This window comes from Lynx rufus, unplaced genomic scaffold (genome assembly GCF_022079265.1).
Source record: "Lynx rufus isolate CCGP_SWC_20201006 ecotype Redwood Valley unplaced genomic scaffold, mLynRuf1.p SCAF_11, whole genome shotgun sequence".
Classification (NCBI taxonomy): domain Eukaryota; kingdom Metazoa; phylum Chordata; class Mammalia; order Carnivora; family Felidae; genus Lynx; species Lynx rufus.
In genome coordinates, this window is record NW_025814825.1 from 33,651,380 (window position 1) to 33,676,346 (window position 24,967).

The 24,967-nt window shown below is 40.8% G+C and overlaps 1 protein-coding gene across 2 annotated transcripts in view; it reads right to left on the reverse strand.

Annotated features, from left to right (window-relative positions):
- The window catches only part of CPEB3 (cytoplasmic polyadenylation element binding protein 3), a 156,643-nt gene that overhangs the window by 5,802 nt on the left and 125,874 nt on the right, over nucleotides 1-24,967 (reverse strand). For both annotated transcript variants that reach the window (XM_047073167.1, XM_047073166.1), the window contains exon 8: nucleotides 21,382-21,563. In XM_047073167.1, the coding sequence (XP_046929123.1) occupies nucleotides 21,382-21,563 (182 nt within the window). The remainder of the gene's footprint in view (nucleotides 1-21,381; nucleotides 21,564-24,967) is intronic.

A 24,967-nucleotide genomic window follows, 5' to 3' on the forward strand; every position in this document is an offset into this window, starting at 1 on the left:
GAGTATATCTAATCTGGCCTGATCTCCCTACATCTGAATGCCAAGAGGGAGTCAAACCGGTGGAATAAATCCCCTCTGCCCTGAAGCTCGAGGCCTACCGGTGAAGGCAGGGCATTCAGGGAACTGGAAGCATCCTGCTTTTCCACCTTCAGTCCATGAGCTTGGGACCACTTTGCTTCTACCACCCTAGAGATACCTATACCCAGCGTGTTCCAGCAACCAGATGTGATCCCCAATAAGCCTCGGTCAGGGAGAGAACTGGTCTCAACAAATAGCATTCACACTCAGCAGAAGAGAGCTGCTGGAGGAGAAGGACGAAAGCCATTTATAATACATACAAATATAAAAAGAGCACACACGGAGATTAAAATCTAGCATAAAGGAGACACCCTAGGTGTAAAAATGGTATTTTAGTTATATGGGTTTTCCCCTCCTCTGTTTTTTTTTTTAAGAGCTTAATTTTTTTAAACTAAGGTTAAAGTCATCAAAAATTAACCATTTTCAAGTGAACAATCCATGGGCATTTAATACAGTCACAGTGTTAGGTAACTACTGCCTCCATCTAGTTCCAAAACACTGTCATCACCCCAAAAGGAAACCTTGTACTCCCAATTTTGTGTTTTAAAGAACTCCTTTCCTAAAGATACATACTGAATTATTTAACTGAATTATTTCAGGATGAAATTATATGACCTGGGATCTACTTCAAAATAACCTGGGGTGAGGATGAGAAAGTGGGTAGAGATGTAGATGAAACAAGATTGGCCAAAAGTTAATGACTTTTGAAACTGGATGATAGGAACGCTGCATGTTGACAACTGTAACTGGATGATGGGGTTCATTAAAACATCCTCTGTACTTTCGTACGTATTCAAACTTTTTTACGATGAAGAAGTTAAAACATCTAACCCATAATTTTTTCAGGATCCACATAAGAGTGAAAACATATGGTATCTGTCTTTCTCTGTGTGACTTATTTCACTTAGCATAACACTCTCCAACCAATTTGACAATAAATTTCATATTAAAAAAAATAAACCATAATTTTTTGACTAAGTTATCAGCTGAACTGAAGACAGGATAATCACTGCTGAGGTCCAGTTTAGTGGCCTAGAAGGTCAAGTGGTAGGCATATTTCAAAGCTCTGAGAAAAAAATGATTTCAAATAGTAAAAGCAAAGATGAAAAATTTTAGAATAGATTCAGGAGAACCTAACAGACGAATAACAAAAGATCCAGAAGAAGGAATAATAAAGGGAAAAGTAATAAGCTGACAAGAGCCCTGAAACTGCATATCAAAAATACCACCAGGTTCCATCTGGACTGATGAGAAAAAATATATATACCACCAGGCAGATCCTGCTAAAATTTGTAGCTAAAATTTTAGAGTTCTAAAGGTAAACAGAGGGGGCGCCTGGGTGGCTCAGTCAGTTAAGCGTCCAACTTCGGCTCAGGTCATGATCTTGCAGTTCCTGTGGAGTTCAAGCCCCACATCAGGCTCTGCACTGGTGGTGAGGAGCCTGCTTGGGATGGATGGATGGATTCATTCATTCTCTCTCTCTCCCTCTCTCTCTGCCCCTGCCCTACTGTGCTCTTTCTCTCTCAAAATAAATAAACTTAAAATAAATTTAAAAAAAAATAACAAAGTTAAAGAGAAAAATGTTAACATGCTTTGAAGTGAAAAGAGCTAGTTATTTCTGCTACTAAGGATGGAAAGAAAACAGGCTGGCATCAGACTTCTCACTGGTAACAATGGAAGTCAGAACACCAAGGATTACTATTTATTAGTCTGAGAGAAAAAGACATGTTCCTCAAATTCTGTATCTAGTCAAGGTATTGTTTCTGTGTCAAGAAGACTTATAAGAAAATTAGTAGTCTAATGCATTCTAGCAACAAAAATGGAGAAAATATTCTATTCACAAGTGTAACAAAAGTGATCAATTACTCAGAATGAACCAAACCATAAAGACGTAAGACCTATATAAAATGTAAAAAAAAGAAAATAGTCTTAAAAAACACCCAAACTAACTAGGTCTATATGTACAAATTATAGGTAAGTCAGACCCTGTAGATAAGAACTAGAAACCTAGAAGTTTCAAGCTTTATTTTTATGTAAAAATAAAACATGTTTAAGTGGCAAACGATACCGTAAAAGAAGTCAATAGGCAAATGATGGATTTGGAAAAAAACTGCAGACTGTAATTCATACCATACAAAGAACTCTTAAAAACTGGTAAGAAAAAGACCTACAACACAGTAGAAAATGGGTAGACAGTAATTCACATAAGAATTTGCAGCAATCCACATTAAAAAATGTTCACATTAGTAGTCAGGAAAAAGAAAATTAATTATGGCTTTATTCTCATCAGATCAGCAAACACCTAAAAGAGGTGATTACTACTTATCACTTGTGGATAGAAATGTGAATTGGCACAACATTTAAAAAAAATGTTTATTTATTTTGAGAGAGAGAGGGAGAGAGAGGGAATGTGCGAGGGGCAGAGAGAGAGGGAGGAAGAGAATCCCAAGCAGACTCCACACCTTGGAGCCTGACGTGGGGCTCAATGTCACAACAGTGAAATCATGGTGTGAGATGAAGTCAAGAGTTGGGCGCTTAACCAACTGAGCCACCCAGGTGCTCCCTTTAAAAATTTTTTTTTAATGTTTATTTATTTTTGAGAGAGAGACAGTGTGAGGAGGGGAGGGGCAGTGGGAGAGGGAGACACAGAACCTGAAGCAGTCTCCAGGCTCTGAGCTGTCAGCAGAGTCCAGCCTGGGACCTGAACTCACAAACTGTGAGATCATGACCTGAGCTGAAGTCAGATGCTCAACCGACTGAGCCACCCAGGTGCCCATTTTTTTTTTATTAAAAAAATTTTTTTTAACATTTTATTTTTAAGTAATCTGTACTTCCAGTGTGGGGCTCGAACTCAAAACCCTGAGATCAAGAGTTGCACACTCCAGTGACTGAGCCAGCAAGGTGCCCCTGAATTGGTACATTTTAATTGAGTTTAATTTAATTTTAATTTTAGAGAGAGAGAGAGAAAGAGAGAGAGAGAGAGAAAGAGAGAGAGGGGGAAAGCAAGAGAGAGAGAGAATCTCAAACAGGCTCCACACAATGTGGGGCTCAACCTCATGACCCTGAGATCAAGAGTCCGACGCCTAAGGGGCGCCTGGGTGGCTCAGTCGGTTAAGCGGCCGACTTCGGCTCAGGTCATGATCTCGCGCGGTCCGTGAGTTCGAGCCCCGCATCAGGCTCTGTGCTGACAGCTCAGAGCCTGGAGCCTGCTTCAGATTCTGTGTCTCCCTCTCTCTGACCCTCCCCCATTCATGCTCTGTCTCTCTCTGTCTCAAAAATAAATAAACGTTAAAAAAAAAAATTAAAAAAAAAAAAAAGAGTCCGACGCCTAACTGAGCCAACAAGGTGCCGCGGTACAATGTTTTTAAAAAGCAAACTAGCAAATTGTTAAAATTAAAACTATATACACTCTTTGGCCCAATAATTCCATTGCTGGTTGTTGTTAATGCTATTATCCCAATGCTTGGAAATATAACCCCAGATGAGAGGATACATATAAAGAATATTTATTGCAGAACTGTCCATGATGGTAAAAAAAAAAAAAAAAAAAAGTAGAAAAAAAAGTAAGTGTCCACCTATAGAAGAATGAATAAAATGTGGTACATCTACCCCATAAAATGCAATGTAGCCATGAACAAGACTGAATTAATGCTCTACCTGTTGATTTAAAAGGATTTCCACAATATAGGGATGTTAAGATCAAGTGGAATGATGGATACAAACACTCACTGCAAGTGTAAAAACACGAACAAACAAATGTAAGGTCAAGTAATAGGTTTGTGCTGATATCTGAAAATGTAATATGAATAAAACTGCACCTTCTGTCTATTCAGGCGTCCAGCTGAGCTCGGCAACAATGTTCCTTAACAACTAAGGAGTTCTGATGGATGTAGTCAACACAATACCTAGGCAGATAAGTCCTGAAACTCCACAGTCATGGCTCCTGGCCAGAGGTACACAGTATGCCTTATTTAATCAGCTTCCTTAGAGAATAATGGATTCCTCATAAGTTACTTTTCCAGAGAGCATTTTTCCTTTTCAGTGCTCAAACATCTTGAATTTTGAGGGTTTTTTTCATGGAAGTCTTCCTAAAATGTACTATTTATTCTGCCCCATCTGAAGCATGGGGCATTATGAATGTCTTTTAGAGCAGTGCCAGGTAAATCAACGCAGGGGGCAGTTTTCACTTTTTTCTGTCGTCCCCTTTAAAACTTGTCAGTCTGGGGGCACCTGGATGGCTCAGTCGGTTGAGCGTCCGACTTCGGCTCAGGTCATGATTTCATGGTTCGTAGGTTCGAGCTCCGTGTCGGGCTCTGTGCTGACAGCTTGGAGCCTGGAGCCTGCTTCGGATTCTGTGTCTCCCCTCTCTCTCTGCCCCTCCCCCGCTCATGCTCTGTCTCTCAAAAGTGAAGATTAAAAAATAAAATTTAAAACTTGTCAGTCTGCAATCACTTCTAATAATGCTTTCGATGACCCTTTATAAATTTGCAACTTCCAATTTTTTTAAATCAAAGCTTTAAAATTTTTAAATGTTTATTTATTTAAATATTTTTGAAATGTTTATTTATATATGAGGCAGGGGGAGGGGCAGAGGGAGATGGGAGACAGAATCCAAAGCAGGCTCTGGGCTCTGAAATGTCAGTCAGCGCAGAGCCCAACACAGGGCACCTCAGTGGTTCCATCAGTTAAGCATCTGACTTCAGCTCACGTCACGATCTCACTGTAAAGCCAGTTTTAGCACCTGCATGAAGGTGTTGATCCAAAGAGTAGAGGCTTGCCCAGAAGATAAGACATACACAATGACTCAAAACGATTCACAAACACAGATGTTCATGTTGGCTACCACACCATCTGAAAGGGCAAAAGTCAAGCAGTATCTCTGACAATTTAAATCAACAGAGAGAAGTAGATGTGTGAAGGACATTGGTAGGTATTCCTACGCCAAAGAGTGATTTTTGTCTCAAGTGGATTCACTCAATCGGAATGCCTGGTTTTTGTAAGCCATCATATTAAAAACTGAAATACAATGGAGAATAAGATGTAGTTCTTCCCTAATATAATTTATGATCTGAGAGTTTCTTAAAGGCACTCCCAAACCATTTGTAACTTTCGCCTTACCTGAATGCTATTTACTATTACACGATGTTTTACTTGACTATCCACATTAATCCTATTCTTCCCAATAACAGATATGTAGCTATTAAATTGAAAATGTGTTTCTCTATTAATCGCCTAAATCACCTGGAGTATCAATAAGCTGTAACACATGGAGACACTAATCTACTGGGATATTACTGATCTACACTCCATTATTAAAGTCCAAAACTACAGTTCTATGCAGAACCAGTCATATCATGAAATAGACCCTCTGCTTCAAAGGGATTTACAGGTATAGGAGATGAAAACTTCCTACGAGGAGATACCTGAATTCCACGTATCTAATGGAGATGACCATGCCCACGGATTCTGATGAATATCTGCACTTATTCATGAACTGTGATAACCAATAAGGATAAGAAGGACTGACGTGGAACCTGGATAAGTGGCTATAAGATGGATAAGGGAAATAATATATTTAGAATGATATAGGCAAAGAGAAAGCCATACTTGAACACACTGTTCTCAATGTTGACATTGTTTTGTATCTAACAAGCTAGAGAAAATATTTCTGTCTGCAGCTTTTTTGATATCAGTCAACAAAATGACCTCCCAATATAAATAAAGCAACGACGAAATAGCTCTTGGTGGCAGAGAGGAGAAAAGAAATGATTTACAGATCCAAAATTCCCTCTCCTTGGACCTGAAATGTTGTAGTAATGAGAAGGGGGACAGAAGTCAAGGTTAAGCTTGGTTTGAATGATGTGCTAAATGTCCTATTAAGAACAGCTAAAGAATGGCCCCTGCCATAGTCTGTCCAGTGGTGACAGGGACAATCAAATTAAGTCTGTCAGATACGCAGCCACCCCAAGGCAAGTGAGACATGCTTACAGAGGGCTGGAAGTCGAGTAGAAGCAAGATTTTAGATAATGGAGTCACAGTGGACAAACTGGAGAAAGAGGTGTAACTTAACAGGGACATATGTAAAGGCTTGCTCAGAAGTGAGGTAGGCCATTTCTTATCTGGAGCAACATGCTTCCTGGAAAAACCATTTTATTCGGTGTACTAACGCTTTTAAATACTATGTGCTCCTAATGTCCTTGGCATGTGTCACAGAGTACATCTATCCATGCCTAAAAACCATAGTAACCTCATTAACATTCCCACTAAACATAGTGTCTTCACAGCTGCTAAAGCAGGTCCTCTACCAGCAGGCAATACTAAGATTGTTTGGACATAAATTTTTCGTTTTCCAACTGACTATGAGCTGGAATCCTGCTGTTTAGAAAGCAGATGACAGATGCCTAGGAAATTAAAGCAGCAATGTGAAAATGGCTTTTCCTTAGCAACAAAGTCATCCACAACCTTCCAGATATAGCAAATATTCACAGTTATTAATTTTAGAAGCAATCTGGGGTAGATTAAACAAAAACATACGTGAAGCGGTTTGAACTTTCTTTTTACCTTTCAGAGGATGGGACTTACTACTTTTCATATTCTCAAGTGTGAGGAGAAGAAAGGTTTTAAAATCGTCCTTGTGCTTTTTCCATAGTTCCGAGAATGCTTATGTTGCCACCTTTGCCATGTTTACAGAGTGCACAGAGATCTAAGAGGGCTCTGTCTGGCCTTAAGGTGACGTCTTCATGAAACAAAGAAGGGCCACCTGACAGGCTCCCACACAATCCATAGACTGACCCCCGAGTCTGGTTCTCTTCCATGCTGTTTGGGAATGGGGCTGGAGGTGAGGATATAAATCAGCCCCAAACCATGTTCTAATGGCGGAAGAGTGTATCATGTGGGGAACAAAGGGTAAGAAAATCATTAAAGATCTGCGAAACGCATAACTGCCACGGTGTCACCACCACCCCAGAACAAATGCAGAAGTGCAGAGTGCCCTGGCTCCATCTGTTAATTGGCTATTTCACAGTCTTGCAGGCCTCAGTTTCCCCTAAGAAACTGCTAGTTGACTGATATTCTCTGACTTCTGGGGTTAAAGAACTTGAATGTCCTACTGAGATAACTTCTTAGAAAAATGGCGATGGTCTTTTTCCCATGAGTATGCTCCTAAACAGCCTCTATGCTCAAATATGAGCAGGAAAGAACAACATTTAATCACTCTAAAGAGTTTTCATATTAAAAATTATCCCAGGAGTGCCGGGGTGGCTCAGTCGGTTGAGTGTGTGACTTCGGTTCAGGTCATGATCTTGTGGTCAGTGAGTTTGGGCCCCGCGTCGGGCTCTGTGCTGATAGCTCAGAGCCTGGAGCCTGCTTTGGATTCTGTCTCCCTCTCTCTCTGCCCCTCCCCCGCTCACACTCCTCTGTTCTGTCACTCAAAAATGAATAAATGTTAAAAAATAAAAATAAATAAATTATCCCAATTCCAAGAGAAAGGATGTAAAAAGAGAGATCAGGACAGGAGAGACCAGGGGTCAAGACTAGGAAGAAGAGACAAGACAAAAAGTTTCCATGCTGTTCAGAGAAGAGTATCTTTCTTTGGATGACCCGAACTCCATTAAAAAACTATTTCTAGTCAAAGGCTCTGCGATTCCCAGAGCTTCGAAATAAGCCCAGGAAGGATTAGTTCAGACGATATTTGAACTCACTTCTGGGCGTTGCTTCCTCTAAAAGGGTCAAATGAAACACAGCTATAGCTACAGCTGGGAAGTTTTCAAGCCAGCTCCAGCAGGGGCCAATAGGAGCAGCAAAGTAAAGGCCAGGCTGTAGGAGTCCCAGACTAAGGCTTGGAGCATAAATAGTCTGGGAACAGGTCATCAGAACCTGTACTTCTTTTGCTATTGAGTCATCGTTATCTATTCCAGCTGTGGCTGAGGACAAAGTGTGGTGTCATCAGCATTTCTGTTAGTATGGTTACTGGGTCATATTCATCTTCATGCAGGCTAAAAATATAAATCCTTTGATAGTCTGTGGCTAAAATTCAGGCCCAACATGTTTCTAGGGAAGAGAGAAAAAAAGATTAAATACGTGAGGTACTTGAAGTGCTTGCAAAGAAAGGTGCGATGGGTAACATCTCATTAAATCAAAAATAGTTATTCTAAAAGGATGCTATTCCAAGCAAATATTATGCACTATGGCTGAGCTCTCAAAATGTTCCTTAAATAGGAGCGCCTGGGTGGCTCAGTGGGTTAAGCGTCCGACCTCGGCTCAGGTCATGATCTCACGGTCACTGAGTTTGAGCCCCACGTTGGGCTCTGTGCTGACAGCTCAGAGCCTGGAGCCTGCTTCAGATTCTGTTTCTCCCTCTGTCTCTGTGCCTCCCCAGCTCATGCTCTCTCTCTCTCTTAAAAATAAATAAACTTAAAAAAACCCCCAAAAACCCAAACAATGTTCCTTAAATAAAAGTATCAGAAAGCTTCCAATTAGCTAACCAAAAGTCAGTCTCTGGTCCTCAGCATTAAACTAAAACAAAATCATCAAGGGAACATTATTTATCAATGGTGGATTGATTTCAAAACTACTGATCACCGTTCTTATATAGAGACTGGTACGTGAGAGAGATACAATAGTCTCAAGTCATCAAAAAGACAAAGAACTGTAACTACAAAAGGCGATCATCAAACACCCAGTGTCCCACTTACCACCACGGATACACAGTTGTTCTTCCCTGTCCCCACCCCAACTCTCTAGAGATGGAAAATACATGCCCAGCAATCCTACCTCTGTGTATTTATTGAAAAGAACTGAAATCAGGCCCACGTTCACTGCAGCCTTATTCTTCTTTTCCAAGATGTGGAAACAACAACCTAAATTTCCACAGACATGGATAAAGAAATTGTGCTACACACATACAATGGGATATTATTCTGTCTTAAAAAAGAATGAAATCCTGACACATGCAACAACATGGATGAACCCTAAGGCCATTATGCTGAGGGAAGTAAGTCAATCACAGAAGGGTGAATATTGCATGAATCTATTTATGTTTCTAGGTAGTTCCACCATAAGCATCTTTGCCCCAAGCATTTTTGTTAAAACATTTTTGTTGTGTAACTAATTGGCTACAAGGCAATTTTATTGTAAAAAATAAAATCATGAAAAAACAAAAGAGCATCCATCTAAAAAGGACATCATGAAACATGAAAATGGTAACAAAATTAGAATGACTATTGTGAGGGGCGCCTGGGTGGCTCAGTTGGTTGAGCGTCCAACTTCGACTTAGGTCATGATCTCACAGTCCATGAGTTCAAGCCCCGCGTCAGGCTTTGTGCTGACAGCTCAGAGCCTGGAGTCTGCTTTGGATTCTGTGTCTCCCTCTCTTTCTGCCCCTCCCCTGATCATGCTCTGTCTCAAAAAAAAAAAAAAAAAAAAAAAAGAATGACTATTATGAAATACAAAATATCTGAATACAATCAAACCTATAGTGTAAATACACAGCAATACTGCATAAATAACTGATCTTATTTTGTGGATTGTACCTAAGCACTTGACTTCAAGTCTTTTGTTCAGAGTATTAAACTTTTTTTTTTCTTATTGATTCATCTCATTTGGCATCACATTTTTTTCACTGAAATTTTTTCCTTCATTGAGAGGCTATAAGTTTCCAAAAAATGGGATGCATATTTATAAGTGAACTTTGTATTGCTTTGTGAAAGCCTTCTACACCGTTCTTAGTTCTGGGCAGACTCACATGTTTACTGATAGACATTCCAAAGGTCAATGGGAAATCTGAGTTCAAAACTGTGTCACTGTGTAGACATTTCGGAGGGCTAAGATTTATACAATAAAAAAAATAGGAGTACCGCGTCAATGGAGAAATAAACCAAACTGTCAACCCAAACTGCCAACCGGTTATTTTTTTCACCTTTTAGGGAAAAATTGCCTTAAGGCCAATTGGTTATGTGGTGAAAACGCTTGTGGCAAAACTACCTATGGCAAAGATGCTTACCAAGAAAATACTGGACATGTCAATTTATATGACAGATCTAAAGTAGTCAAACTCCTAGAAAGCGGGAAGTAGAATGGTGGTTGCCAGGGGCTGGGAACAGTGGAAAGTAGGGGGTTGTTCAAAGGGTATCAGCTTTCAGTAGAAAAGATGAAAAAATTCTAGAGATCTGCTGTACAACACTGTGCTTATAGTTAACAATACTGTTATTGTGCACTTAAAAACTGGTAAGAGGGGAGATCTTACGTGCTTTTTCACCACAATAAGAAAGAAAATATATGGTGGGTAGGACACACTTGGGGAAAAGGGATTAAGAAAGAGAAAAACAATCCCTACTTATTCAACTTCTAAATTTGAGGACAAAGAAGAAAAGAAGCTGAAAACACAGTGTTTTCTCAACTGGGTTCCCTAGAACGTTATTCCCAAGAGATGGTACATTTTAGAAGAGTTCCATGATCGAAAAATTTGTGAAAAACTACATATTGTTTCCTGGAATCTTCACAATGACTGGTATATACAAGATTCTAAGAAGTCCTAGAATATACCAGCCTATTTAACTTTCTTCTAGAAAGCATTTCCAAACACATTTGACTCAGGAAAATATATATATATATATATATATATATATATATATATATATATATATATGTGTGTGTGTGTGTGTGTGTATATATAGTAAAATAGATATTAAAATCAAAAGGGACTCATGTTTCACAGAGAATATAGGGAATGGTGGTTTAGGGGAACTTCTTTTAGGGACAGATTCCGAGGCAGGCCAGACCCGCCTACAGAGAGCTCCTTCTGTTTCAAAAACTGAGATAACCAACCAGTGTTACCCCTGTCTTGCCTGAAATATTTAACCCATTTTATCATGTGAAATTTCAGTTAGATTGTCTAATGAGTATCTTCCAGAAGAGTTCACATATTATTCATGGTTTCGTGTATATCAGTGTGTTCTCAGTACCACTAAATACTGACAGGGTGCTTTAAGTTTTTAAAATTGTTTTCATGAAAACTGAGGGTTGATGGGGGGTGGGAGGGAGGGGCGGGTGGGTGATGGGTATTGAGGAGGGCACCTTTTGGGATGAGCACTGGGTGTTGTATGGAAACCAATTTGTCAATAAACTTCATATAAAAAAAAATAAAATTGTTTTCATGAAAACACACACACACACACACACACACACACACACACACACACACACACATACACATCCTTCCTTCAAGTTATATAGTAAGTGGTATAGTGAGGACTAAATTCCAGATTGGCTGATTCTAGCCTAGTATCCTTTCTATTAGTAAGAAGGCCTCTGTGGGTTGAGTTGGCAGACTTTAACCTATGTCTACTGCATGATGCATTTCAAGTTATAAACATCTAACTTACAAATTTCTAGAAGACAAATGACTGAATTGTGGTAAATAATAGTTGGGGAGAGACCACCAGATTTTTAAAAACAATTTTCTTTAATGTTTATTTATTTTTGAGAGAGAGAGAAAGAGAGACAGAGCACGAGTTGGGGAGGGACAGAAAGAGAGGAAGACACAGAATCCAAAGCAGGCTCCAGGCTCTGAGCCGTCAGCACAGAGCCTGATGCGGGGGCTTGAACTCACAAACTGCGAGATCATGACCTGAGCTGGAGTCGGATGCTTAACCGACTGGGCCACCCAGGCGCCCCAAGACCATCAGATTTTTAAAAAGAAATTGTTCATATCGATCAAATATGCTTTTGTTAGGCTAAAGGAGATTCAACTGATTTTATCCTTATAAACTTTCTCAGGACCAGAGTAGATAGAAGGATAGAGAAACGGCCATATTAGAAGGATTACCTATTTTTTAATGATCTCATTTTTTCACACTACAAAAACATTTCATATATGAGTGACCTAGCCTTGAGTTATAAGGAAAACTGGATTTACCAGAGCTTTCATATCTTAAGTGTTCATCTGGCGTGACTTCTAAAAATACCATTAAAACAGACAGAATGAGTACAGGTGCCCTCTTCTGCCCTTATTGTACTTAAATACTTTAAACTGTTCCAGTTTTTCACAGAAGCACTGTTCGTGGATTATAAGCAAAATTTAATCCTAACCTTCTACTCAACTTCAGGTTCGAAATCTTTTCATTATCAGAGAAAAGATACTGGTTAAAAAAAAACCCACTTCTTTCTGGACTGAAGAAAAAAAAAAAACCTTAAATCCTTTACATGGAAAATGCATTTAGATGTTTACATCTATAAAAGGGACTTAAGAGACTCTATGTGTGTCTTGACTAATATCCAACCAACATGTTGGCAGATTGGCAGCTAATTTTTTTTTTTTAGTGTCAACTTCAACTATTTCACTGTCTCTATATTAAAGATTCTTAGTGGAACTAAGTAGGTGCTTTAAAACTAAAAAAAAAAAAAAAAAAAGATAGAGAGTCAAGAATTAGCCTTGGACGTATGATTAGGCAGCTGCACAATTTGAATAGGCCAGGCTCAGTAATGATACAAATGAACATCAGTGCCACCAAATAACTTTCCAAAGTGCTTCTTTCACCTGACACTGTTTAACTGCATGATAAACTGTAAGACAGGCTGGTGTTCTTACTACCACTGGAAAATAAAATCAATAAAATCAAGCTTCTACAAGGTGGTAAATTGCCCAAAGTCACGTGGTGACTGGGAGAGGAGCTAGGAGTATAGACTCTGACCTTACAATTGCCAAGCCACAACACTTTTTTACTATCACCATGGTTCTCTGGGTGGCAAGGACAGGGCTGGGCATGGGGTTTACCCCTCTAAGGTGCTGATGGTCGTACACCATAAATGCCCCACTCTATTAGTGCTCCAGGGGACCTGTTACCCGGGAGAGGGCGTCACATGCCTGTGTGTGCCAAGGCAGAGACATCAAGAGCTGCTGTGCTGGGCATCACATAACTTTAATATTGTCAACACAGGGACAAATTACCAACTGGCTGATAGCTGGTGAATATTATCCATAGCATATGCATAATGTAACCTTTAAAGGTTTACATTTAAAATTTAAAAAAATTTTTAATGTTTATTTATTTGTGAGAGAGAGAGGAAAGAGAGAGAGCAGGTGCACAAGTGGGGGAGGGGCAGAGAGAGAGGGAGAAAGAGACAATCCCAAGCAGGTTCCATACTGTCAGCGAAGAGCCCGACATGGGGCCTGAACCCACGAACTGTGAGAACACGACCTGAGCCGAAATTAAGAGTTGGACGCTTAACTGACTGACCCACCCAGGGACCCCTAACCTTTAAAGGATTTATTTCAAGATACTAACAATGTTTCATTAGAAGTAAAAACTAAGGCATAAAATTATATTTGTGTCATTTAAAATTATTATTTTTATTTTTTGTATCTATTTGTGTATTTTATTTTTTCCTTTTTAAAAATTTAAATTCAAGTTAGTTAATACACAGCGTTGTCTTGGCTGTAGGAGTAGAACCCAGCAATTCATCTCTTACATATGGCACCCAGTGCTCATTCTGAAAAGTGCCCTCCTTAATGCCCATGTAGATTTTCCTCACCCCTTGTGTCATTTATAATAATAATGTTCCCATAGTAAGGGTCATGATGACATTTAAAATGCCAAACATCTCCACCAAATGCTATAATCCAGTGCAGCTGCCCTGGTTCCTGCTCACTTGAAAAAGGTATCATATGAAGACAACATAAAAGTGAAAAGCAAAACCAAAGAACTGCAAAAAGGCACAGAACATTTTCCAGCTCATTTTGCTAACATTAAAAAGCGTCCAACTTCGGCTCAGGTCATGATCCATGAGTTCAAGCCCCACATCAGGCTCTGTGCTGACAGCTCAGAGCCTGGAGCCTGCTTCAGATTCTGTGTCTCCTTCTCTCTCTGCCCCTTCCCTGCTCACGCGTGTGCGCTTTCTCTCTTTCTCTGTCTCAAAAGTAAAATAAACATCTAAAAATGTTTTAAAAATGGCTTACAGATATATTAGAAAATCTTGATAATGAACTCCAGATGCGCCCTGTTCTGTGTAAAATATGTTCACCTGGGAAGTTACATGAACTATTGAAACATATATAAAACCCACAAAAGGACCTGTGATCTAACTCAGGGGTTCCGAGTCTAAGGTCTGTGGAAAAAGGACTTCATGGAAGAAATGGGTATGAAGAGACATTAGACCCTGGGTGGGCAGCAAGGTTCAGGGAGGGACCCCCATGAGCAGGGGCACCTCTGCCCTTAACGGACAGGTATGTTGAGAGTCTCCAAACCTCTCTTAGATTCTCCTTTGTTGCAAAGTAAAGGGGTTGGACCACATCATGTCTAAGGTTAAGTCCAGCTTTAATGTCAAAATATAAATTTATTATACAAGTGAGTGTTCTTAATGAAGTAGGAAAAGAAAGCCATGCAAAAGTGCCCTTTTGTGGGTAACTGAATATGCCAAAGGTTGCTGTCTAAGGGCTTCCTACCTGGGCTACCTCTCAGGTGACATTCATTCAACAACTTATTCATTCATCTAAAAACAATTAATTAATGTGCATCCACTATGTGTCAAGTATTAAGTAGCTAACATGAAAGACACACAGTCATTGCCCTCATGAGTTGTACAGTTTAATAGGATAGAAGGACATTAAATGAAACAATATTTCATCACAGAGGTATTTAAGGCCACAAAGGAATGGTAGACGGTATCATGACAATGATCAAACAATGAGCTTACAAAGAAATGTAAGCTCCACTGAAGAAAAGATTCCTAAAAATATTACAATTCAGCTGAGACCCGAAGGAAAAGTGGGTATTAGGCAGGGAGAAAAAAAAGTATGTACAAATGACCAAAAAAAAGAGAGAAAAAGGCCTTGACTGGCTCAAGACAAGGAAGAGAGCGCTAAGGCAAAAGAAGTATGTAGTGCATGAAGGGTCATGTAGGCAATAGGAATTAAGGATTTTGACCTTTATCCCAATGGCAATAGAACATAACCAAGGGGTTTAAAGGAAGGGAAGACATGATTCACACTACGAGTTTAAAAGAGGCTGTTGGCTCAGTCAGTAGAACATGAGACTCTTGATCTCAGGGTCATGAGTTCGAGCCCCACGTTGGATGTGGAGCCTATTTAAAAAATATATATAGGGGCGCCTGGGTGGCGCAGTCGGTTAAGCGTCCGACTTCAGCCAGGTCACGATCTCGCAGTCCGTGAGTTCGAGCCCCGCGTCAGGCTCTGGGCTGATGGCTCAGAGCCTGGAGCCTGTTTCCGATTCTGTGTCTCCCTCTCTCTCTGCCCCTCCCCCGTTCATGCTCTGTCTCTCTCTGTCCCAAAAATAAATAAACGTTGAAAAAAAAAATTAAAAAAAAAATAAAATAAATAAAAAATATATATATACAGTAAGTAAACAAATAAATAATCACTCTGGTTTTTATGTAAAGAATGAACTGAAGATTGGCTACGCAAAGTGGGGAGACAGTGGGGAAGCTCCCCTAGATGTCCAGGTGAGAGATGAGAGTGACTCATCCAGTACCCTTGACAGCCTTCCATGGTCGCTTCCAGTCCTTGTTCTCCCATATATCATCCCGATTTATCCTACACACTCACTGAGTGCCACCCGTGTGCCAAGCATTCCCATTCAGACCTCTGGGCACAGGCTGCAGTCAAGATCCTGGCAGCTCTGTAAGGGAGAACCATTAGCAGACCCTTCCACCTCTCTGAGTCCTCCCACTGCCAGCCATACCACGGCAAGAAGTTTGTTGAAACGCAGATTTACCAGCCAACTCAGTAAGTCACATATTCTTGGAGGACTCTGATTATAGCTGCAGCCTGGGCCACAAGTTTGCCTCAACAGCCGGGGCTATCTCGTTCCTGTGACTTCACAGAGTACAGGCTAAATAAGGAGGATCCCCTCCATATAATAAATAAATAGGATACATACAGTGTCTCCGCCCCCTTCCCCACCGGGGGTTACTGTGCAATTGATCCTCGTACTGCGGGCTTGAAGGCTGTTCGGTTCAATACCTCTTCCTGTGTTCTAAATCTTACTGTGGTGATGGCTGCACAACTATGTAAACATGCTACAAATTATTTAACTATACATTTTAAAAAGTCTTTTTTTTCAGTTTTGAGAGAGAGAGAGAGAGAGAGAGAGAGAGCGCACAAGCAGGGAAAAGGCAGAGAGAGAGAGTGGGAGAGAGAGAAAATCCCAAGCAGGCTCCGCATCACCAGTGCAGAGCCTGAAGTGGGGCTCCAACCCATAAACCGCAAAGGCGCGACCAGAGCTGAAGTCAGAGGCTCAACTGACTAAGCCACCCAGGTGCACCTAACTGTACAATTTAAATTGGTGATTTGTATGGCATGTGAATCATATCTACGTAAAGCTGCTACCAAAACAAAACCCCAAACCGCCACCTCTTCCTTAAAAAGGGAGGGCATTCTGGGTGAGTGAAACGACGGGAGAGGGAGAAAAGTGCCGAAGTACAGGACTGACAGATCCCACAGATGTTGCATACTGACATATTTTATTTTACGATAAGCCAAAAGGTCACTAAGACTATGAGAAGAAATCAAATCTATAAAGGTTGTATTTTCCCCATGAGCCACTCCATCTAAAAACTTAGCCAAAGTGCAGCAATAACAACAACAACAATAGATACATAAATGGTTAAATTCTCAAAAGAGAGGTCTTTTTTGAGAAAAGTTGGCTGGATACAAAAGAGGTAAAGGAAATACACCAAATTCTTCTTCGTGTGCCTCCCACAGTTTACCTAGGGAAGGTGCAACCTGCGAGCACACCTTAGTCCCAGAACTTCCCAAGTTGCTGGCACTGCTGCTCTGCAGGCGGCCCTCTCCCACTCTCCACACGGGCCCAAAAATGAAGGGGTTAGAGCCTGCAAACAGCAAGCAAGCGGTCCTTAAACTGCTATCTATAGGGGCACTTTGGTGGCTCAGACGATTAAGCGTCTGACTCTTGATTTCAGCTCAGGTTGTGATCTCACGATTCATGAGATTGAGCCCCATGTCGGGCTCTGCGCTGACAGCATGGAGCCTGCTTGGGATTCTCTCTCCTCCCCTCTCTCTGCCCCTCCCCTGCTTGTTCTCCCCCTCTCTCAAACTAAATAAACATTGGGGCGCCTGGGTGGCTCAGTCGGTTGAGCACCGACTTCTGCTCAGGTCACGATCTCGCGGTCCGTGAGTTCGAGCCCCGCGTCGGGCTCTGGGCTGATGGCTCAGAGCCTGGAGCCTGTTTCCGATTCTGTGTCTCCCTCTCTCTCTGCCCCTCCCCCATTCATGCTCTGTCTCTCTCTGTCTCAAAAATAAATAAACGTTTAAAAAATAAAAAAATAAATAAGTAAATAAACATTAAAAAAATGTTATCTATAGGTTGATTTTTTTTTTTAATTCACTGATGGCATTATATCTGCATTCATAATGATACCGACAGCAAATGAAGTTCCTGTGACCAGAAAGGTAATAAAGGTTGATGCTATTTAAGATAGTCAAGTCTTGGTTTAAAGGCAACTCTAGGCTAATAGAAGAAAGAAGGAGAAAAAGGCTATAGCATTTTGGAATTTGCAATATCAAGGAAAAGGGATTATAGGCACAGAAAGATACATTCTCCTGACTTTTAGGACAGCAAATTTCAAAACCTTAGCTATTGCCAAAAACCTACAGGGGTTATTCAGGAAAGAAGGTTGTGCCTAATAAATTTTCTGCCGACAATGAAGAACAGAGCCACTGAGAAATAAAAAGAGCATTACCTAAGGAAATACCGATGTAGTTATATATAATGGGAGATCTCTGGAAAGCTCAAACTTAAGCTTTAAGAGAAAGATAAAGAAAAATAAAACTAGGGATGAACTTTAAAAAGCATCTAAGAGTGCAGTTAACAGAGGCTCAAAATGCCAGAGTCAAAAAAAATAAGGTATTGTTGGCTACGTTCAAAGTAAGAAGGAAACAAGAGGACAGAGTAACAATTTGGGGGAAGGGAGTGGAATGTTCACAGAACAGTGAAAAAGGAACCTATTTCAGCACGGAAGCTGGCTTACGTCTCTAAGATAAAGAAAATGGTCTCCATATTGGTCAAAGCAAACAAAGGGCGTGAAGAGGGAGCCAGGAGCCAGGAGCCAGAGAAGAGGGACTGGGCCACTTTGAATGACTTGCAATTTTCTCACTTAGATGACTCTCATCCCACGGCACTGAAGGAACTGACAGGATGTGGATGGAGGTGGCATTCTTGTGACCATAGCAGCAGTCCCACCGTACATATGTATGATATGTTACATTGTATATATTGCTTTCTGTCCACTCTCTCTTCTGGGCTTCTCACAGGGCTGTTACTACTGCCTTATACACCAAAGCTCAGCATTTAAGTAATGTGCCCACAATCACATAGCCCCCTGGGAACGAGACCAGACATAAACCCGGCCAGTGCTCTTTACACTAACCAGTGGTCTTTTCGTTACATCTTCAGCAGAGCAACTGATAAAATTCAAGCTACATGATTTTAACAACATCAGTATTGAGTGCATTTGTAGCAAGATGAATACTGTTAACCATCAAGTGCTAGTTACTAAATATCTATCCAAATGTCATACAGCTCTGGCTGATGTTCAATCCTCAAATCCCATTTAGTCTTCAGACCATCCCCAGGAGGGAGTTACAGATGAGGGCCCAAGGCTCCTGGCACTAAGTAACTTACTTGGGGTCATCAGTGACTAGTGCAGCAGAAATTTAAAAGTATTGAAATCTATTCTAGCTCCAAACTCCACACTCTTCCCATTACAATTAACTGCTACTCTAAATGGTTATCAAGGACTACTTTACGATATGGAAGGTACGGATAACTCAAATGCAGTGGGAAGAAAATAGTCAATGGCTTTCTCAAGTCCTCGGGAGTTCGATATATTCTCATAAGCATGGCCCATCATCATGCTCACAAAAGCAAAGCCACTTCTCCTTTAGCCTGGTTCTATGTCTTGTGGGAAGACGTGCTAAAGGGCTGAGTATAGCAGAAGAAGGGGAAGGGGCTGTCAATAGAACAAACAGTATCTGAATTTACTGTGATTTTAAAAGAGGCTCGGAGGGGCGCCTGGGTGGCGCAGTCGGTTAAGCGTCCGACTTCAGCCGGGTCACGATCTCGAGGTCCGTGAGTTCGAGCCCCGCGTCAGGCTCTGGGCTGATGGCTCGGAGCCTGGAGCCTGCTTCCGATTCTGTGTCTCCCTCTCTCTCTGCCCCTCCCCCGTTCATGCTCTGTCTCTCTCTGTCCCAAAAATAAATAAACGTTGAAAAAAAAATTAAAAAAAAATAAATAAATAAATAAAAGAGGCTCGGAGATTGCCATGTTTCCGGGGGCAAGTGTACTTCCCTCTGGTAAGGAGTAGGTTAGAGGTTAGCCTGGGGGCAAAGGGAAGATAGAAGCATTGGGAATGGAGGCTTCTTTTCTCTTTTAATTTTTATTTTAATATTTATTATTTTTGAGAGAGAGAGACAGGGCATGAGCGGGGGAGGGGGAGAGAGAGAGAGAGAGAGAGAGAGAGAGAGAGAAGACACAGAACCCAAAGCAGGCTCCAGGCTCTGAGCTGTCAGCACAGAGGCCGACGCAAGGCTCAGACTCACAAGTTGTAAGATCATGACCTGAGCCGAAGTCAGATACTTAACCAACTGAGCCACCCAGGCACCCTGGGAAATGGAGGCTTCTTTATCTTTTCTAGTACCTACCTCCTGTCTAGTCACTAGTTCTGGCTTCACAGGGGGAAAAGCATACAGATGAGACTCTAAGGCTCTTCAGGTTAAGTTTATTGCCTGGGGTCACCAGTGACAGGTGCAATAGCAGTCTAAATGTAATAGAATCTGGTGTTTTCAGACTCACAAAAGTACAGGCACAAGCAGGTTCACTGGCACCAGCAGCAGTACTTAAGAAAAATCTCCAAGTATAGCCATTCGTCAATTTAACAAAGGTTTATCGAGCACCTACTACCGTAGCTGTACATCAAGCAATGGGTAAGCACTGGAAATGGAGCAGAGAGAGAGACAGACACCGACAGCCTATCTTCGTGGAGCTGACAGTCTGAGGGGGATTACTGCTATAAAAGGGGAAGCTCAGAACGCTGTGGGTGCCTGAAAGCTAGGAATGGAGTTGGATCTTTATCACACCTCAGAGTCTCCATTAATTCAAAGAATTTCAAAATTCTGAAAAAAGAGTTCTTTTATTTAGTTTAATTACAAAAACAAACAAACCACCACTACTTACTTTTCAGGAGCCCAGTAATGTAGCAACTAATTATTTTAGGCACTGGCTTTTCTAATTTGATCAGGTAAACGTCTTAATAAAAATATAACTTGCTGAATATTTAAAAATCCATCACCAACTGAAACTTCCACCTTCCAAGAAATTTAAGTTTGCTACACAAAATTAGTCAAAAGTTGACCATAGAGAGTACAGGTGGAACTTCATAGTAGGATATATTTATACTACTTTAATTTATTCCAGTCCAACGTATGCCCCAAGAACATCCTTTGCTGGAAGCTGTTAACAGCCACAGTACAATTGCACAGGGAGGTGTTCAAGACTTGAACTAGTCTACTTGCTCTATTCCTTCATTAATACAGGTGTCAGATGATCTCCTGCTACCTTCTATTCCCCCAAACTTCCAAAGAGTGGCAGAGCTAGGATCTAAGGGATTTAAACCTACGTCTGTCCACAAAACCAACTGAGCACACCAACCCCCTACAACTCTATTGCATGTCCCCTCTTTACATCAGAGGTAGCAAATCAGAGGTTACATCAGAGGTACCTGCCTAATGGCCAGGCAGGTAACACCATGGTGCAAAAGGGCAGGTAATGCATATGCATATACCATACGAGCAGGACTACAGGGAGTTGGAGAGGGGACTGGAAGGGGTAGCAGCTATTTTGTTCCAATGATTGCTATCATGTGTGATCTTGCAATTTTAAGAGAAACCAGAATTTCAAAATTTTATGTACACTCCGGAATATTAACATTAAATGTTAGTCCAAACTTATTTGAGAGTACCAGCTCGCAACCTTTGTTAACGCACCGTTGGCATCATCTTTTGAACAGTACCAGTTTGGTATGCTAAATTCTGCAGGGTTATTTTCATAAGCGTAACATCACCCTGGGGATGGGTGAGGCAGAAGGTTCATTAATGCCCTAAATTTCATGGGTACTCTCTTTTTCAGGCAGTCTAGAGGGAGGGACTCGTGGACTCATACCACGGAGGGCAGAGTTGCTCACTTTTGATCACAAGGTGCTTTTCTCCCCAGGGGCCCAGAAAACAAACTGCATTTCTTCCCCCTAGCAATTATAGCCTAAGCAGTTGCTTACCCGTTTGTCAATGTCATTGTGTTGGAGCTGCACAAAGCGAGCGCTGATGGCTGCAATGTAACTCTGCTGATTGGAGAACGCCACGCGGCCAGCACCTTTGGGGTACTTCAGCTCTGGGTCCGTATCGATGCCAGCATAGCAGACACCACCATACAAACGGTCCATGATCATTGCCAATTCAACTGCAAGAAAATAAACACAATTTGGTATGAATGTTTAGAAGGCACTTTTGCCCAGGAGAAGGAGGAACTGTTTAAGGGTCATGCAGTATAATTAATAAAAGGAAAACCCATGTTAAGTATCATGAAGAGTGTCCACATCAGTCTTAACAAACTCAGGCAGGGGAGATCCTCATATTTACAAATAAAATGAAAAAAAAAATTACGAATTCACACAACACACACACAAATTTACATAATCGGAACTTCAGCAAAAGTATAAAAGGAATCATCTATCAGCAATCCTCCTGTTCCACTTTCTGTTTAGTCCACTGGAGTGGGCCCTGGGTAGGCAAAGCATTTCAAATGATGCCCTACCAAGTTAATTCTAAACAGCCCTATTTACTGACCTCTAAGACTAAAAGCAATTACTAAAGTGACACTGCTATATTAAGATTAAGCTATAGAAAGAATTAACTCCTCTCTTTAATTAAAGGCAATATATTTATAACCTTAAGGTAAATCTCTACAATTAAATATTTTTTTAGTATATTCTATCCCAATTGAGAAATCTCCACACTAGCCTCTCACACTGAATTGTAAATAATAATAATAGTAATAATTATAATAGCAACAATGAACATTTATTGAGCACTTACAATGTATCAGGAAACACTAAGCTTCCTTAAAGGCAGTAAAAACATGCCCTTCCTGTACTCTGCTATGAATCCGGAGGTCTGGTCTGCACTCCTTGCCACATTTCTTCTAAATATACCTTTATATTGGTATATTTACAAAACACCTATACAGAAGACATTTGAAAATTGGACCATTCCAAAGGTCTGATATTCTAAAATTATCCTCATCATGTCAAGGAGAGACATGTAGCAGTTACTTACCTGGATCCAAATTTCCTGAAGGTAACTGTTTACTTGATACTGGATGGCACTTCCTCCACGTATGAACATTCCTTTCAGGCTACTCATATGATTTAAGTCCAAAAGACTTATCCCTACCCCTGGGGAACGACCCAAGAACCCACTTTCCTCAAACACCTAGATACGGTATTTAGAAAGGAGAAGACAGGGTAGGTGGATGATGGCCTGGGTCATAGCCAGTGCGCAAAGACCGTCACATCACATAACAGACTTCCACAGGAATCAGTGTTTGGGGGGAAGGAAAGCAACACAACCCCCTGAGGTACAGGAGGAACTCTGTAGCAGCTACAAGGGCTGGAGAGTCGAATAGCGTAAGAACCCCACCAGACTTCTACGAACAGAGGGAAAGCCTGGCACTACTGGTTCCTGAAGTATGAGACCGCTGAACTGGTAAGAAAAGGTATGCTGCCATGACAGAAAGGCTGTCTTTCTACTGAACTTTTTCAAGATTTCTCTCCATAATGCTGGTGATTGTTTTCTAAGTACTGTTCTTAAGAAGAATGATCTGCAACCAACAGATTTTGGAATTTTCAGAAGGTGAGCAAATAAGCAGGCAATCACTAAGCCCAAGAATAAGTGCTATTAAAGATAGAACCAAAAACTATCCCAATTATCCCATTATGATCAGAATTACTGAGTCATATCAACCAAAGAACATGCTGATTAGAGCCCAAGTAGACTGTGATTGCAGTCGTGGGGCAGGATCCAGGAATCACATTCATTCAAGCAATGCAAGAAGAATCATGCACATACCCTGAATATCAGAGTTCAGTAAGTCCTCACACTTCAGCCCAAAAACCTCTGATGGCTTGAGGACCTCCTCACATGGCTAATGTTACTTCACGAACAGAGACTAAGACACTGAGGTAGAAATAATTAAGTGCAGTCATGAATCAATTTCCCTTATTGGTCAAGGGGCTTAATAAAATAAGCAACCTCAGGAAGTGGAAATTAAACGCTAATTTTCCAAAGACCTAGCTTCCCCTGGAATGGAATAAGAGAGCAAGCACTCCCTCAGCCTGGTGAACAGCCAGGAGAAGAATGTCCACAAGGAACTGAATGCCACTTGTCTTCCACCCTTAGAAAGGACTCATGAAAGCACTCATTTAGAGAGAAGGTATACTGCCTGAAAGCTTGAAGCCCCAGCTAAGGAGAAGAGTTACTATAACCATAGGCTCTTTTACAGCGCAGTGGTCTCCAAAGGAATTTTAGGGATCCTCGGACATCAGAGAAGGTGGTTCCACAGCACGAACATTCTATTACTTGGTGAATCTAGCTGCTGGAAAATCATCTTCACATGCCAAAGATTAGGTCATGACTGATATTGCTGGCAGTTAAGTACTTTTGATATAAAGCAAAAACCCTCACTCATTCTTTTATGAAAGTTAATTATAAATAAATCCTTTCTACTTGTACACTTTTATACAGTCATTTTCTTGGCCACCAAAATTGGCAGACGTTTAAGGCAATGAAATCTCACTCAAGTGAAGGACAACTTGTTGAGAAACTACAAGAAATCAAGGTGACTAAAGAGTTGTTTTGGGAAAGAGTTTGAAGATTTCCCATCCCTCTTTCTACCCTAATCTCTGTTTTAACTACAGAAGGTCTAATACTGTGATCACCCTTGAAGAAAAGTAAATAACAGTCAAACAACTGCTGTTTATATTTAATCCTTTACTCAGTCAGCTACTCTTCACTACAAGCACACTTGCTGCAGGCTAAACTCATGCTGGGTTCTAACACCAGATTGGTGTCATTTAAGTACTAAACAGAGTTTCTAATTATTGAGAAAAGTAGCCATGCTTGGTAAAAACAGCATTATAAAAAAGAGAGAGAGACCAATTTAATTCATCCACTACACAGGTGACTAACAGAAACACAGAACAAGACTTTCTTAAGTCCTATACATTTCTAATCTAAAACATTTTTTTATATAGAACATAAAATTCACCTACAGATGTCAAAATTTAAAACTATGTTTAGAGACTAGCTTTTATTTATTTGTTTATTTATAAATGTTTATTGAGAGAGAGAGAGAGAGAGAGAGAGAGAGAGAGGAAGCACATGCACATGTGCACAAGCAAGCAAGGAAAAGGGAGGTACAGAGAGAGAGGGAGAGAGAGAATCTTAAGCAGGCTCTGCACTGTTAGTGCAAAGCATGACATAGGGCTCAGTCCCATGACTGCAAGATCATGACCTGAGCCGAAATCAAGAGTCAAAGGCTTAACTGACTGAGCCACCCAGGCACCCCAAGAGACTAGGTATTAAAGGATTCTTTAAAATGAGTACCACCAGTTAATACAGGAAAGTTAATATAAATTCCCTTCTTTTGATGTGGGTGAAGCTGAGCCATGAGGAGGACTACCACTCTGACTACTTAGGAAGAAGAGAGAAAAACAGAAGAAAAGCAGGATCTGGCAGAAGTCAACTAAAACCTTCATGGGGTTATCTATATCTTGTGATCTCAACCCTGCTCATGAAATGTAGTTT